The following is a 16,016-nucleotide window of genomic DNA, read 5'->3' on the forward strand; positions in this document are numbered from 1 at the left end:
CTTTTTAATCAGTTAACATGTTAAACACAGAGAAACATTCATATATCTTGTTGTTCAGAGGCATGAAAATTAAAAGCTTCCCTGACAGAGGGGGCATTTTATTCCAACAGTTGTTTTTTTTTTCAGAAACTGATTCTAGCAAAGTTAGGTACATGTAAAACATCAACTTGAACTGCAATAAAAGTACTAGACTAGTTTAATGTCCTCGAGTCGTATCAGTGCAAATTCAGCATGAAGATGAGAATTTCAGCGCCACTAAAAATAGTAGTGAGTTTATGCATGTTTGTGCTAGAAAAAACATCCAGTTTTAACGATCTCACCGCATTTGTAGAACAAGTTAATGTGCTTTCATCTTAGAAAACGTCTAATAAATGAGAAGCAAAGCGCAACCGTTGTTTTGTCATGGCTTTGTTGTGTTCCTGACAAAATATATCTTAGAAATATTTCATTGCTAATGCTGCTCAAAATTTAAGCCAGGTTGTATCTACAGGTTTTAAGAATGAGCCATCCCAGAAAATTGCTCTGCAGAATTACTAAATTATTTGCATACAATGTTAAATAAAATCCAGAATAGTCGTTTTCTCTCCACAAAAAGCCAGACAACCAAATGCTCTGATTCATTGAATTCATTTCTTGGATTTAATTATTCACTGCAATTATTCACTGCAATTTAACTTCAAATTTACTTTTGACTTTCTTTACAAAATGAAAACCTGGACCGGAAATGGTTTGCATTCAAACGCCACCTATGATTTACTTAATGTTTCACCCTGCACTATAAAACCCATTCCAGTAATATGGTATTGATTTGATTTCTTTGTGATTTCGAAGAGCAAATATTGAAGAAAACAAAAGATCTGAGCGTCATGAATTTGAAATAATAAGTAATATTTCTCAGCGGCATTCATCCAGTTGAAACGAGGGCTCTAACACCCTATTTCGGTGCAATTAAATTTCAATTAAAGTAATAACTTTGCACAACTTGTAATCCACATCAAGGGGAGTGCAATAATGCACACAGCACTCAATACGGCGCCATGCAATTTCACATCTCCAGCAAAGACATGCTTTAGCTCGGGTACCTAGACTTAAGTCAGGCCTGTTGGGATCAAATCTGAAGCTGCTGCTGCTGAGACTATAAGGTGCAATCTTTCACATTGGTGGCAAAGCAAACTAGTTTTAACAATTTGGTTCCCCAAATAAAATACCCAAGAAGGAAGACTTTTGTTAATGCAAAGTGTAAACTGTCCTCTAAAAACAGCAGGATTCTGAAGATCTAAGCCTGAGAATGTGATTGTCTTAGCTTAGGACAAAGGTGTGATTTGGTGCCCCGTGTCTGAGGGGCCAACCGAGGTCGAAGCCAATTCTGTTCCGATTCAAAACGTCACCTGAAGCTACAACATGTTGTAAAAAGTTTGATGGAAAACGCGTTCAAATCTTTTCCGTTTTGAAGGAAATGTCTGTAACATGTCGAACAGAGTGAAATGAGAGTGCATTGACAACGACACTCTTTTCAAACAGTTTATAAAAAAATAAAGAGCGAATCTAACAATCCATGTGCCTGCCAGGAGAGAACAAAGCAAACACATCAGAGCTTTGCAATGTACATATTCATTTGTTGTTACAGATCTAGATTAGCGGTCCGCTTTAGGACACAAACTCTGACTCACTCACAAATTGGCAGCAACATTTGAAAACACAAAACAAATCCACTGGAAAATGACAAAAGCAGTAATGAACTCAATATTGACAACAGTAAAACAAATTTCTGCAAACTTATTTACATCGATCACATACTAAAATAGAAACACATCGTCCATCTTCTCCATCATCTCCTACTCTAGTATGCCAAATGCTGTCATTGAGGAAGTCCCAGAAGAAGGAAGAGTTTCAGTCCCGGTCACTTAGAATGAAAGGTTGGAGGTGAGCGGCGCTCAGTGCACACCAGTAAAATGAGCTCAAAGACTGAATCTAATAACTGTCCTCATTAGGCTGAAGAAGATGATGATGGCATATATCGTTAAATTCAAGAGCAAAAGACACATAAAATATTTTGGCAGCGCTTCAATACAAACAGCATATTCATTTTCAATTTCAATTTTGTAAAAAAAAAAATGTAAATGGATACGTTACAATAATTTTAGTAACATATCTATTTTCTACTCATTGTTGTTCATCCTTACAGAAACTCAGTCCAACTCAAAAGCTAGAAAGTAATCCTGATGCTGTTTGAATTAACGCCTGTCCAGTAGTGATTTACTAAGCATTGAAGATGCTTTAAATCTCTAATGACAGGCCTCTCTGCCTTATATTTTACACTGAATTATGCTCTCAGCTATTGTAGACATCGTAGACAACATCTAAGGTAGGGCTATGGCTTAACCGTCATTAAAAATAGATCACTGCACACTAAAGATCTACCTTGCAAAATAGTCCTTGGTCTGTGTGCTGAATTGTCTTGAGCCGAGCCCCGTCATTAGGATGGAGCATCGAAAAGGCTTAAAGAACCCATGAAGTGATTTGTTGCTTCCTAAAAACAGTCCAAACTCTCAGGTTTACATTCGAAACAGCCAAAAAATAATTTCTAGAAAATACGCACCTGATTTTGAGCTTGCCTATTTAACATTTGAGCAAACATAAGGTTTGAGGTCCAATACCAAGTGCTCTTCCCAGTGGTAGTAGGCCTGCTAAAACTGCACTTCCCCATGTTATAACGACAGAATCTAATATTTGATGTCTGTCATTCATCATGGCTTTTAAAGGAACTGTAAGTTTGAAGGAAAAGAGAAAGAAAGTAGACTAACTGTGGCTGTGTGCTGGGTAAGCATTCACTATTCCACAGGATGTGTTTTTTTAATGTTTTGGCTGTTTTGAGTGCACCATTCTCATCACTCTCAGACAAGCACTAATCACTTCATAGCATCTCATGTTTGTGCAATTTTTTCATGTCATTTACACAGCTTGGTAACAGATTAAAGTTCATTCAACTCTTAGGGCTATTTTGCAAAAAATAATGACAAAACCAACAACATATCAGGGTTGGGAAATGGGTCGAATACATTAGCTGTTTGTGACAGACTGAATCCATGCAAGATGGAATGTGTTGGACTGTTTTAAATTCACTAAAAGATGTACATTAATATGGCGGCTGCAGCAGTAGTGTCCTACACAGCATAATGCACATTACCTGCACTTCATTGTGGCTTTTTCATGTCAGTTTAATCTGTTAAATGGCTTTGTAATCCAGCGATGTACTGCAGTTTTGCAAGTGCACCACTCAGCTGTCACATGGAGCTAATGTAGTGAATGGGAAAAGTCCAGCCCATCACCCCAACCCTAATATGCATGATGTATGGTGATGTGGTGGCACAGAACAAAGTTAACAAGTAAAGACACATGGCCAAAGATTTGCAAAAACATGTTACGGCCGTGCATCAAACGAGAGCATTAGCACTAGGCTAGTCCAAGTAAATTATCAGATGAGCACCTCTTCCAGTCCGGCCAAGCTGTGATGCTCGTCTCCGGGTTATACACTGTGGAGTCCTATCTGAGTTCACTCCAGCCTTTTTAAGAAAGCAGTCACAGAGGATTCTGACAGGTGCCTCTTCTTGACAGATCTCATCTTTACAAAATTAATTCCACTTTTGGTCCCATTGTCCTTTCTGAATTTCGTCGTCAGCATCTGAAACTCTGGAGTTCAGGACTTTGCTGATTCCTTGCAGTCCAGGGCAGCTCGTATGTTTGGTGGTGGTTTAGGCTACTCACATTCAATGATCTTCAAGACAGGAGCGGTCATTTGTGAAATAAGTAGATTGGCCTCTGAAAACCTGTTATAATGGGGGGGTTGGAAATGACATGAAGTTACTGCGGTGAATAACATGTAATGCATGCATTTGTTTTGAAAATGAGTGCATTACCTCTTATTGAACACTTGGGGGCCCCAAGGTGCTCCGAACTGGTGAAGCCCACCTCTGTTGTAAGGTATGATGAGAACTGCTCAGGTCTGAGGCGGATGCTGTGAAAATTCCTGCTAATATTATCCTGTCAAATGAAAGGGGAAAAAATGTTTTTCTTATGTCTCAGCCGAGCAAACCGAGCTTTCAAATCCCTCGTGGGCCTGGTCTGTCATCTCAGTGTCTTACCGTCAGCTTCTTCCTCCTCACATACGACTCCCAGGGCTGGGGCTCCAGGATGAACATGCCTCCAGGACGGAGATGTCTGTAGACTCTCTTGAAGAGCCGCTTGAGGCCACTGTCTCCCCAGTTCAGGTGAACCCATTTGGTAACGCTCAGGCACATGATCACGTCATACTCTGGCCGCTGAGTCAAAAGAAGATCATCATTCTCCAGTACATAATTGGCCTGAAGGAGAGAAGAGGTGCGGTGAGGAAAACATGGCCTTGATAGAGAAACCATTTAGTTCTACTCAGCACTGTGGCCAGAATAAAGTAACCCCCCCAAAGTCACCGTGACCTCCAAAGTCGAGTCAGCCAGCCCTGAGTCCATGTGGACATTTGTGTGACATTTTCATCACTCTTATCATGTTAACAAGAATGGACGGATTGACCTGAAAAAAATAATGCTTACAGCAAAAGACCAAACACTGAGTGGCTATTAGTACACTTTTTAAATGCATCCTGCAATTTACAAAAATATAAAATGCATCTTAAATAATGCATGCATTTGTATGTGTGATACTAACTCACTAAAGACTAAAGAGATCTCCTAATACAGGCTGGTGGCAAGGCTAGGAAACATAAACAAAGAATAACCACCAGATTTGAATGCTGCTCTGAGAAACCATTTGATTTGTAATAATTGATTATCAAATAAAAATGCAAATGTCTCACACTTCTCAGATATGAAGATACGCGGGATGATAAACATGACTGGTGAGCATAGAGATGAGATAGAACAGAAGAAGACAGGACAGAAGAACAGAGATATAAAAGGTGGGGTCTGGTCTGACTGCTGGAGGATAGATAGCACTAAGACGTACATTAGACCCCACCTAGCCTGGGTTATTTGCTACAGCATAAGTTACCAGAGCAGCTATATTTGAGTTAAAAGTGAATCCTACAGCCGTTATACCTGAGCCTATTAAAACACCTGTATGTAGTCGTTCTTAACTACTGGGGGGGGGCTCAGAGCGCCATCTAGTGGGCCGAGGAGGTAGTGCCAATGGGTAGGTTGATACCAGGGTAGATTTGTCAACCAAATACAAGTCAGTTTGACATTTCTCCCTCAAATCCATTGTGTATTGTACTGGCTGTGGGGGCCCCGGCTTTGCACTCATCTACAGTTAAACTCTGGGCTACACTGCCATTATCCCTAATTCCCACACTGCAACGTCAACCTGGCGAAAAAAACAGACTGCTTCCCCTTTACTGCTCTCTCTTTCAGTTCTTAAAATCACTGCAGCTTCAGGAAAAAGTGAGCATCGATTGGAAACGCACACAATGAGGTGTGGAATAGACACAAAAACATAAGAGTGAAGATAAATTGATGCTATGCTTCCTAATTAAAACGCATCTAACCTTACAGGATTCAGGCCAACATAATTGCTCTAGATATCTGTATTATCTTATAAGAGGGGAGAAACTTGTGTCCTCTTGAGTAGAAGCAGATTAGCTTTTGGTAAACAAGAAAAAAAAATTCTAATTGATTCCAAAATATTAGAAAAAATATGAATAACATTTGTGAATAACAAATCCAATCATACAAATACATATCAATGTCCCAAAAGATCTACTGTACTTTGTAGGCCAGAGAGAATATGTGGTCAGACAATTTATGTCAAGTCCTCTTGTTAGTTTCCCATAACATGCAGCTTCTCTCCAAATAAGTGTTTTTGGCTGCTTTTGTTATACAACGGGCATTTTTTTTTTTACATCATGCTGCTACCATCATTTTAATGAATGTATATATTCATTATTATTCATTTTGACCTTGTTCTAGGATCCCAAGGTGCAATAACATGGGAACCACATTCATGCTGCCACCAAATGTTCACAAAGAGAATGCCATCGTACCTTAATGAAGGACACATTTGAGGGGAACTCTCCGGGCCGCGTGGTGGATGTTTCCGTTAGCGGAGGTGCAGCAATCGGCCCCCTGGAGATCCGTAGGGACACAGGAAAAGAGCAGCTCACAGAGTGATCAGTGGGGGGTGAATCACAATCTTCCTGCTCCATTTCCTCTGTTTTGCCATCTTGCCTCTGGGTCCCTGCCTCATCTATGTGACAGGAGTCATTGCCGTTTCCAGCATCTGCAGGGCCACTTTCTCCTTTCACTGGCTTCCCGTTTTCATCCCTGCTCTCGGCTTCATTGTGCTTCTCGTCTGAACCCGTGTGACTCTGGTTTCCATTCCTCTCCTCCTGCTTAGTGCTCTTTTTCTCTTGCATCGCATGCCTGGCCTCTCGGGTCTGCAGTTCAGACAGATAATGTCTGATGTTTTTACGTGCTGCATGTACCAGACCACTGTCAATGTCCAGGCCCAGTATGCGGGCAGGTCTTAGCATTTTGGCAATATAGAGTGTGAGGTGGCCCGAGTTGCACCCCAGATCCAAAACATCTTTACCTTCAAACCATTCCGGACGAAGCACACGTACCCGTGAGTCTTCACTGGCGCCTGGGTTGCGGTAGCCGTAATACTTGTTGTAGTTCCCATACTGGAACTTCTTCTTCTGCTGCTGCTCCTTTGACTGGTTGTGGGGCTGCTGGTACTGGCGACCACCTGGCCAGTTTTTGGAACCAGTCCTTGGTGTGTGAAAGGACTGAGAATTTCTTGATCCCCCTGTACCAAAACCCCTCTCTCCAAATCCTGACCTTCCAATAGGCGTAGAATGGGTCACAGGGAGCTCCATTTTGCCAGAGTTGCGTCTACGCTTGCGTCTGCTTGTGTGCTGGTTTGCTGCCCCTGATATGGAGGATGTGGAATCCTCTATAGATGCAGATGACATCTCCTCCTTGCAGCCACCCGAGTTGTCAGCCGAGTGCTCGTGGGAATCCCCTGTGGCACTTGAGCAACTGTTGGACTCTTTGGAGACATCTAGTGCAGAACATGACGCTAACATACCTGGAAGCGATGTGGAGGAGCTAGTTTTAACGTCGCTTTTTCCTGATTCTGAGAGGTTGATCTGTGCGGATGAAATGCCACCCCCACCCCCAACTCCTCCCCCTCCCCCATGGTGTCTGTTGCGGTGTCTCTTCCTGCCACCACTTTTAAAGGGGGACACCAAAAAGCTACTGCCTGCTATCCCGCTGTTCAGGTTCAGTGGATCCGTGATGTCTCTGGGGATGAGAATCTCCACGGGGTCTCGACTCTTTGCCGGCAGCGGTGAGGATTTGGGTGTCTCTGCATTGAGAGCCTTATTGACCTCCTCATCCAGCAGGCTGTTAAGATTCAGTGGATCAAAAATGTTCCCACCCAGGAGGAAGTTGGTAGGCAGGACGGAGTCACTCTCAGAATTAGCCCTGCGTCTCCTCTTGCCAGACGTGGGATGCTTGAAACTAAGGTTTGCTGCTGTGTTGCGGCGCTTTGTTAGTTTCGTTTGCTGCGGCTGTTTGGAATGATGAAAGCTGTTCCTGCGACTGATGTTATCCTCATTCCCTCTGGCTCCAGCATCGTCCGAGTGGGTAAGCGCATCCGTTGTGCCAGAGTGTTTTGGTGAGGCTTCCATGGCCGACACTGGACAGGCGGCTGCGAAATCAGGGGTAGCGGCGGTACCTTCGACCATCACAGATATATTGCCGTAACCTCCGGTACATTCTGTGAGCTGCAGAGATGAAGTCGAGCTGGCCTGTGGACTGCCAGTTTTTACAGTATCCTCGTCAACAGACATGTTTTTGGGTTGTCAGGGCCGATGGAGGCATGGACGTTTTTCTGGATCTGAAAAAGATCTGTAAAAAAATAAATAAATTGAATTACAAATCCTTTTAAGTACAGTAAAAAATGTTACGTAAAATGAGATACATCCTTATTGCTGCAATAAAAAGTAACTCAGAATGACGTCAGAGAAACCCAGGGCCCTTAAAAAAGTGTCAGTTGAAGTGCACGTTGTGGTCAATAAATAGTTGACCCTTCACTTTCAATTCAATTCTTGACATAGTTTAACAATAATAACAAAAAGTCTCTCGTTTTAGATGCAGAGTGTCTGTGGCTGACGTCATGCCAACATGACACGTCTGAAGCGTGTTTACCCACTACTCAGGGAAGTTTACGGGGGGGGTCCCTGTGTTGGACAGTTATCTAGTTAGCAAGCTAGCTCCTAGCTTCTCTATCGCGGGCCAAACAAGACTGAAACGTCGACTAAACGTTCCGCTCCATAAAAGAGCCGCTATTAGACAACATGTCACGCACCCACCTCAATACGCCGCTGCATGAACCCCCGTAAGAACGAGTCACATGGACGACAGCGATACCATCTAGCAGATGGCCACCTATACGCGTACAGTCAACAGTGTAGTCACCATCAAAGTAACAGTCTCACCTCTCGGCTCTCCCCGCCTCCGGCCGGACCGTCACTGCCGCGCGCACACTCTCTCTCTCTCCCCCTCCCTCCTTCTCGCTCTCCCTCTCGCGCTCGAGCTAACGTTAGCGTAGCTAGCACTCAAGTGTCCCTACATCAATACAACGGTGGCAAGCGGCGCAAACGCTCCTGTCGACGCCGTGCTCGTCCGTCCCGTGTTCGTCCGTCCGCCTCACGAGGCTCCGTCTCCCGAACTGTCTCGTCGACTTTCTTCCGCGAACTCCTAGTCGCCCAGCGTCGGGCATGTAGGTGAATAAATTATTCCATTCGCTGATAGAGTCGGCATGGCGGCGCATCCGGGCTCCGAGCTGTAGTCCAAGATGACTGGGGCGGAGAGCTCCGACTGGGAGGAGAGCTCCGTCGATATGATAATGAGCCCCGTGCTAGTAAACATTAAGCCCGATTATCTACCCTATCGATTAGTAAGTCAATTATTATCAAAATTATTTGTGGAATAATTTAACAGAGAAAAGCGGCAAATCCCGTGAAATAATTAATGTTTAGCATTTTTTTCTCTCGATAAATTACCGATCCACTCATCATAACACCGGATTGCATTGTGGTTACTGTTGTTTTAATAGATTTTGAAACACAAAAATGTAGTGCATTGCTGTGTCTATCTACGAGTAGGCCCACAGACGTACAATTCGTGTTTGTGTTGCAGGGTAACACACTTTCTTTCTAATTATATTTTTCAATTAAGATAAAAAATTTTATTAGGAAAATTGTTGTGCAGCAATTTCAGTACAAAATAGGAAAGAGTGCAAGTGAATAAACGTGCAAGGATTAAAATGATCAATGAACAAATTTACTGAGATGTTCCACAACAACTGTAATTTGTAGGGTTGTTAATAAAAACAATGTGCAAAAAGGACTAAAGATTAAAGAAAGACTAAAGAAAGAGCCACATAGAAAGATTGCAGCCTCTTGCGATATAAAATGTACATCTTTCTTCCACCTTTTATCTTTTCTCTGCACAGTTGGAGCATGGACCTGTGTAATGTGGAGCTCTACAATGTGAATGCAACTTCAAGCTCATGGTAAGGTTGCATATGAAAACCACTGCCAAATTGTGTATGTTGCACATGTCAACGATGTCGTGATTATTCTGTTTACAGCAGCACCAGCCATAAAATCCACAATGTTGGTGGTTTGATGACACCCTCACAGTCAGACTAATCTGCCTGCAAGGTAGGCTTGTTCACCCTATCATTGCTCCCCTGTCCGGTGTCTAGAGCGTGCATGAAATTAGAGCCCTGGATGTGCACTAAGAGGGCTTTTTGCTGACCTAGTAGGACGGCCTCTTGTTTTACAATCTTAGAGATAACGAGATGTAACAAGACTAAGACGGGCAAACATGCCATGCTTTTGAAAAGTTGTGCGGCATGTTTCATTTTGATGAACTATCAGCAATATGACTTTCCTACTTAAGTAGAAACAACAAATATATATATATATTAGCACACTGAAGGTTTAAAGCATAACTCATAACTGAGCCCTCTGACTTCAGGACATCTGAATGTATGCTGGCAGTCCTTCAAGTAGCCACTAGGAGGAGACAAAATCTGAGTTTTAATATGCTGTACACCATGAGGCCGTGCACCTACAGAAAGCCCAGCATCTAAATCACTGCACAGTTGTCATCATGATTTAATTTGTATCGCAGCAAATTAAAATGTTGCAATTTGGCTTTCCCAATAAATTGGTTTCTTTCGAAATAAAAAGGAAGGCGTTTCTTTTTCTGAAAGTCATTTTGTGGTCATGAAAAATTAGGAGTGTTTATGTTTTTTGGGGGTAAACGATGCCTCCAGTGGACAGAAGGGGAGCTGCAACCACACAGTTTCACTGCAGGCTGATCTTTTCTCCAAATCATCAGGATGAACTGAGAATTAGAGAAATAGCTTAAATACAAAGTTTTTTATAGGTGATCATATAAATATGATATTATGTATAATCCCAAATAATAATTGAATAATGAGTGCTCTAGCTGCTTTTATGCAGTCTACATGGGGTAAGGTAGGGTGAGTATACTTGTACAAATCATACCATTTATTCTCTCCAGCAATCCTGATTAACTATAACCACTCACATAGCAAAATATTGTTTAGAATAAAAACTTCCAATACGTTACATATGTTGCAGAATTAAAATTCCCAAATAAGTGATGACCTGGAGGTCTTAAATATGAATAATGATAGATGGGACTTTCCCCCCACAAACAGGATCCTCACATTTGATATTATCTGCTGTTGAGGTGACAGCTTGCTCCTAATTGGGTGCCAAATCAGCGCCACAGACTCTGCTGGGTAAATGAGTCACCCCAGCTCTAATCTCCGGAAGGGGGGAAATAGGAGAGAGGGTACCTGTTTCCCCGCCTCTGTCCCTCTCTTTTCTCATGTTAATGGGGGGTGCGGTCCTCGATCCCGGGAACCATCTGCCCTTCCTTGGTGTTTGGGCCCCAAGCACTCCAGACGCGTCCCATTGTTTGTGTGTGTCCAAGCAGAAAGTGGTGAGTACACATGGTTCTTGTGGCCCAAAAGGCCCCTGCATCATGAGCACGAGCCTGCTGTTCATTAGCCTACATGTGACATGAGGGAGGGGGCAGCTCGCGTGCCCTGTGTGCAGCAACATCAGGGGGATCCGCCGTTTGTTCTGCTGTGAACACTGTTCAGATTTTATGTGTGATGTCATTGTGTGTAACCGTTGGCGTGACAGGTCAAAACGCTCTTTAAAGTAACACATTATATCAGAGATGTTCTTTTATTTCATCTGCTCAGAACGTGAAGCATAGTTCATTCAAGTTTTGTCAAACTCTATTGATAGCGTGTGTTTAACACATGAATGGAGTTAAGTGATGACCACAATCTTTACAAAATAAATACAATTATTTGTTATAAGCAGACCATATAAATCCATTTGTAAAAAGCACATGAACACTAGAACAAGGTTTCTGTTGATAAATGTTTTTTGGAGTCACAGATTCCAGGGATGGGATTGGAAACTGTGCCTTAGCTCTGTAGAGCTCAGTCAAAATTAAGTGTCTGGGATGGATGAATGAACTGAAGGATGGAGACCAAATTATGACTGCCCTTTCTCAATTTCATTACTGTGGGGGGACGATACAATTACACGTTAAAATGTCATTTGCAATCTTGGGAAGAATAATAGCCAACGTGATGCGATAACCTTTTGATAACTTGATTACAAAGCAAATTATTAAGATCGAAAGTAGAATGAAATCAACGTGGTAAGTATTCATCGTGAAACTTGGTAAATAGGTTAATAATGTGCTCTGAGACCTTTGCAGAGGTACAGGCTGAATATTATTTTAATAGCTCAAAATAAAGGTGTTAGTGCACCAAGACATTTTTGGAAAAAAAATCTTGATAAGTGGTCCAGAGGACAAACACATGCTGACTAACTGCAAAGCAAATTTAAACATTTCACTCCACTGTGCAGCCAAGGTGTGTGCTCCGTTTGTGACACGTCTATAAACTGACAAGGTATCATCACAGTTATCTGACACACACACACACACACACACACACACACACACACACACATGGATCATGACTTTCCATTGGGTCTGCCCTCCTGGTTTTCAACGCTACACGCTGCTGGCTGCATGGAGATTAGTTATTGAACTGTCCAAGCTAAAGGGAAACAAGGCCGCTACAGAGGCACAGCACACAATAAGCCAGCTGTCAGCGGGAGGGGCTTGTTCAGACCACTGTTGTCATGGATAGCACTTTTGTGTTGCGTTGCTCTCTGAGATAGGTGCTCCTGTCACTCACTAATTAATATTGACACGTGGCTTGATTGAGGACAGAGTTAAAGCAGGGGTGTATGCAACACAGACATATCAGCAAAGGTGCAGTGGATATGGAGCATGCAAAGTGTGTGGGCAGGATTGTTTGAGACATAAAAATTGTGTGGGAAGATGTTGGATTGTGCTACTTCTGCTGCGGACCCCATGCCTATCCGTTAGGGTAACAACTGAATAATAACTGACCATTATAAGCACACACAAACCCCTCTGTCTTACCCCCAGCAGGCGCTCATTTACATTTACCTACCCCTGTTTCACGTTCATGTCTCTGAGCTTCTTCAGTGATGTCGTGGTTTCAAATTGTGTGAATACTTTAACACTGAAATCATATAGAACCAGTTGTTTAGTTGTGTAATTCTATCCTGTTATTCATAACCCTGTAACGCTTACTGGCTTCACTGACATCATAAAACAGGAATATGAACACAATTTGGAACAGATACTATGGTGGCCTTCATGCAGGTCATATTTCATTTATTTTGTTATTTGTGAAGAAATATTGTTTTCCTCCCCGATTGTTACACTCGGCTCTTTGGTTAACAGCATTAAACGAATGAAGACATTAATTTTTAAGCAGCATGGCTAATACCTGACATATTTGCTTAAATTGGTCGTATATAAATAAATACTGCCAACCCATCGACTTTGTTTCAAGCGGATCTGCCTTATTATAAAGGCCAAGATATTTCAAGTGTAAAAAATGAATTTGTCTTTTACATTGTAGATTTTACTGTCACACAAATGTCACAATAAAGTCCCCTAATCCCTCTTAAGAACGGATTTAGCAGACCATGTTACAATCCAGAGGTTGTAGTAGGTTGAATGGGGAAAAGTTTAACAGCTGGGTGAGACTTAACCCCATTTTAGAAGAATGAAAACAAAAAGGAAATGTTGTCATTTGTATCCTCATTTCTACAGCGTTGCAGTTTAGACTGAATCATTTCCCTGGACAGCTGTTTAGATAGATTTATTTCACTGGGAAATGGATGCGTTTCCACCACGACGTGATACTACACCCTGAGTGCAAATAAAATACTTTTGATATCATTGTATATTATCGGCACAAAAATCTCTCAAATTGGTTTAGCAACGCAGACCATGTATTAGATTTACAGCAACTATACTCAGCTTACATTAAACCCATCACACCAGCCTCACAGCCATCAGTCACAGTCGACTATGACGCTGCGAAACATGATGATGATGATGATGATGAACAGTTCAGTCATGATCAAAATGATAGCAGTTAGATGAAAAGCGCCCTCTTTAGCCTGATACCGTCCCCTCTGACCAAGCATGCTGAAACGTGTAACATAGCTTACATTTAAAATCTTGGCAAAAACAGCCACGGCGTTGAGTGCACCACATTAAACCGTGCTGTAATCTGTAATTACTGCACGCGGCTGTCAGCGCTTACATCGCTGTTGAGCATTTTTCACTCAGAAAAATGGTGAATAGACTTAATGAGCCCTTGTACTGTGGCTAACCTATCAATAGGTTAGCCATAATCAGCAGGATAGAGGCCTACTAACCTCAATTACATTCCTTTGGGTGGTAATCTCTGCTGTGCCAGCGCACACACAAAAAGAGGAGTTTTTGCCGTTTGTGAATGTAGCGTGGATGAGCGTGACCCATTATCTTTGACATGCCAAGTTACCAGTGGAGGGCTTACAGACGTTAATCTGTTGTGTTAAAATGAAGAGCATTTAACAGACTGCCCATACCAGCCACGCTCGCCTGTTTCATCCACCAACATCAGCACACTTAGGGCAGGCAATACCCCAGAATGCTACGCTTATATTGCTGCTATTTTCATTGCAAAAACTAGCACACTTCATATTGTAGATCATCATCCATCATAGAATGCCAGAGCTTTCCTAAACTGTACTACCTGATGTCAGCACTGACTAAAATAAAACTGCACAGTAGTTATCACAAGATGTATTTTCAGGCACAGGTGAGAGGTGAGGGATTTCATCGCCCCCCCATAGCAAGAAAGCAAAGTTTAGCTCAGTGGGATTCACCCACGCACTTCATCTCCTCATATATCATCATTTCCTGCGAGGCCTGCATGTCTCTGTGAAGCTTCCCTCTACCTTTGCTCCCAAGGCACAGAGAGCTCTGCCGTAATATGATCATCTAAACCATAATTTAATATGGTTTACACAGTAGCGATTGCCCAGCGCTGTGATTATTTCATTCTAGACCAAAGAACCTATCATCCCACATTTCTTTCCTGCCATTTTGCAGAATGATACAGACTTGGACCGATGAGGATAATCAGGAAATACACACACAGGAACAGTGAGGAAAGTTCACAGTCATATTTTGCTAATAAGTTACAAAGTAGAACAAGTGAGTTTACAGCCATTAGCATTTGATTAGATTATTAGTCAGGATGTATGTAGTTTATACATGTCGGTGGCAGAGATTAAAGCAAGTTAACAAACTCTGTCACAGCACCAATACATTCTAAATTCCAGACGGGGCTTATGAAAAATGTCACAACAGAGATGTGCTCTGCCTCCCAGGATATTTATAAGATGAATTATGTAAACCTGATCACTCCCAGCAGCCTATGGATACTAGTAAATCATGTTCCTCCTCGCTGCGGCTGCAGGTTGTTCAGTCAGCTCCTGATCTGAGCTCTCAGCGCCAAGCTTTAGGAAATGATCAGCCTCCAGTATTACTCGGCTAAGTTTATGAGCGAATGTCACATATTTAGCACAAGGTGGAACGGAGAAAATATTGCATTTGAGACACAAGACCGAATAAAAGCAGATGGAGATACTGTGTCTGAGAGATTTATTTGCCTTCATACTTCTATTGGCCTTTAATTAAGAACATTTAATGCATTCTTATCTATGGTGACGTACAATGAGGGAGCGTGTATGGGTTCAGTGCTTCTAAAAGGACACGGCAACAACAAGTCTGTGACCTTTATAATCATTGTTGCATCTCAGTTTGTTTCTTTGCCAGTAAAGCCCCTGATCGTCTCCTGGATCGGATTTACATGTTAATCCAGGTGAAAACGCATAACTCTTTGTTATTCCACCCGTTGAAGCTACTTGAATTTGCAAAATGAAAGGTTAGAGAAGGACTTAAGCATCAGTGGGGTGTGTGTGTGTGTGTGTGTGTGTGTGTGTGTGTGTGTGTGTGTGTGTGTGTGTGTGTGTGTGTGTGTGTTAGCCTGTGGATTGGTGGAAGGAGGCCGACATGAAGTGTGTGCAGATGGGTTACGGTTTGTATAACAGCCCTTTATAACTCATTATACCTTGACATTTACTCTGCAGTGGATGGCATGAACACAGTTAACCAAAATCACTAAGCTGTGGTGGTTTGGTCCAAGAAACAAAACACGTTTCTGTGGTTTTTTGGATTTCTCTTGAATCCAAAGGGCTGTAGATTAGATCAATGGTGACCCTGACCTGTGACCCTTTAGATGTTATTTATCAGCAAAATGATCTATTCATAATTATCACAGCCAGATGCATGGAAGTCATAAGCATGGACAATTAATGAATCAGTGGGTGCTGCTGTCTTAAACTTAGAAATATGGAGATGTAAATAGAACGTACATGTTCTGAGAGGTTGTGTGTGTGTGGTTTTTTTTTTGGTTATGCGAGGTGTGTTGTCTCAGATTTAGGAGTATTTTAA

At 42.1% G+C, this 16,016-nt stretch overlaps 1 protein-coding gene across 2 annotated transcripts; it reads right to left on the bottom strand.

Annotated features, from left to right (window-relative positions):
- Positions 1-1,507: 1,507 nt before the first annotated feature.
- mepcea (methylphosphate capping enzyme a) lies at positions 1,508-8,806 on the bottom strand. 2 transcript variants are annotated; one of them, XM_084029445.1, is made up of 5 exons: positions 8,492-8,806; positions 6,032-7,901; positions 4,143-4,361; positions 3,918-4,041; positions 1,508-3,827 (listed from the first exon to the last, which is right to left on the bottom strand). In XM_084029445.1, the coding sequence occupies exons 2-5, from the start codon at positions 7,841-7,843 to the stop codon at positions 3,793-3,795; spliced, it is 2,190 nt and encodes a 729-aa protein (XP_083885571.1). In that variant the 5' UTR covers positions 7,844-7,901; positions 8,492-8,806; the 3' UTR covers positions 1,508-3,792. The 2 variants fall into 2 exon arrangements, with proteins under 2 accessions (XP_083885571.1, XP_083885572.1); XM_084029446.1 differs by lacking the exon at positions 8,492-8,806 and adding an exon at positions 8,366-8,488.
- Between the last annotated feature and the right edge of the window lie 7,210 nt (positions 8,807-16,016).

Source organism: Eutrigla gurnardus (assembly GCF_963514095.1).
Source record: "Eutrigla gurnardus genome assembly, chromosome: 15".
Classification (NCBI taxonomy): domain Eukaryota; kingdom Metazoa; phylum Chordata; class Actinopteri; order Perciformes; family Triglidae; genus Eutrigla; species Eutrigla gurnardus.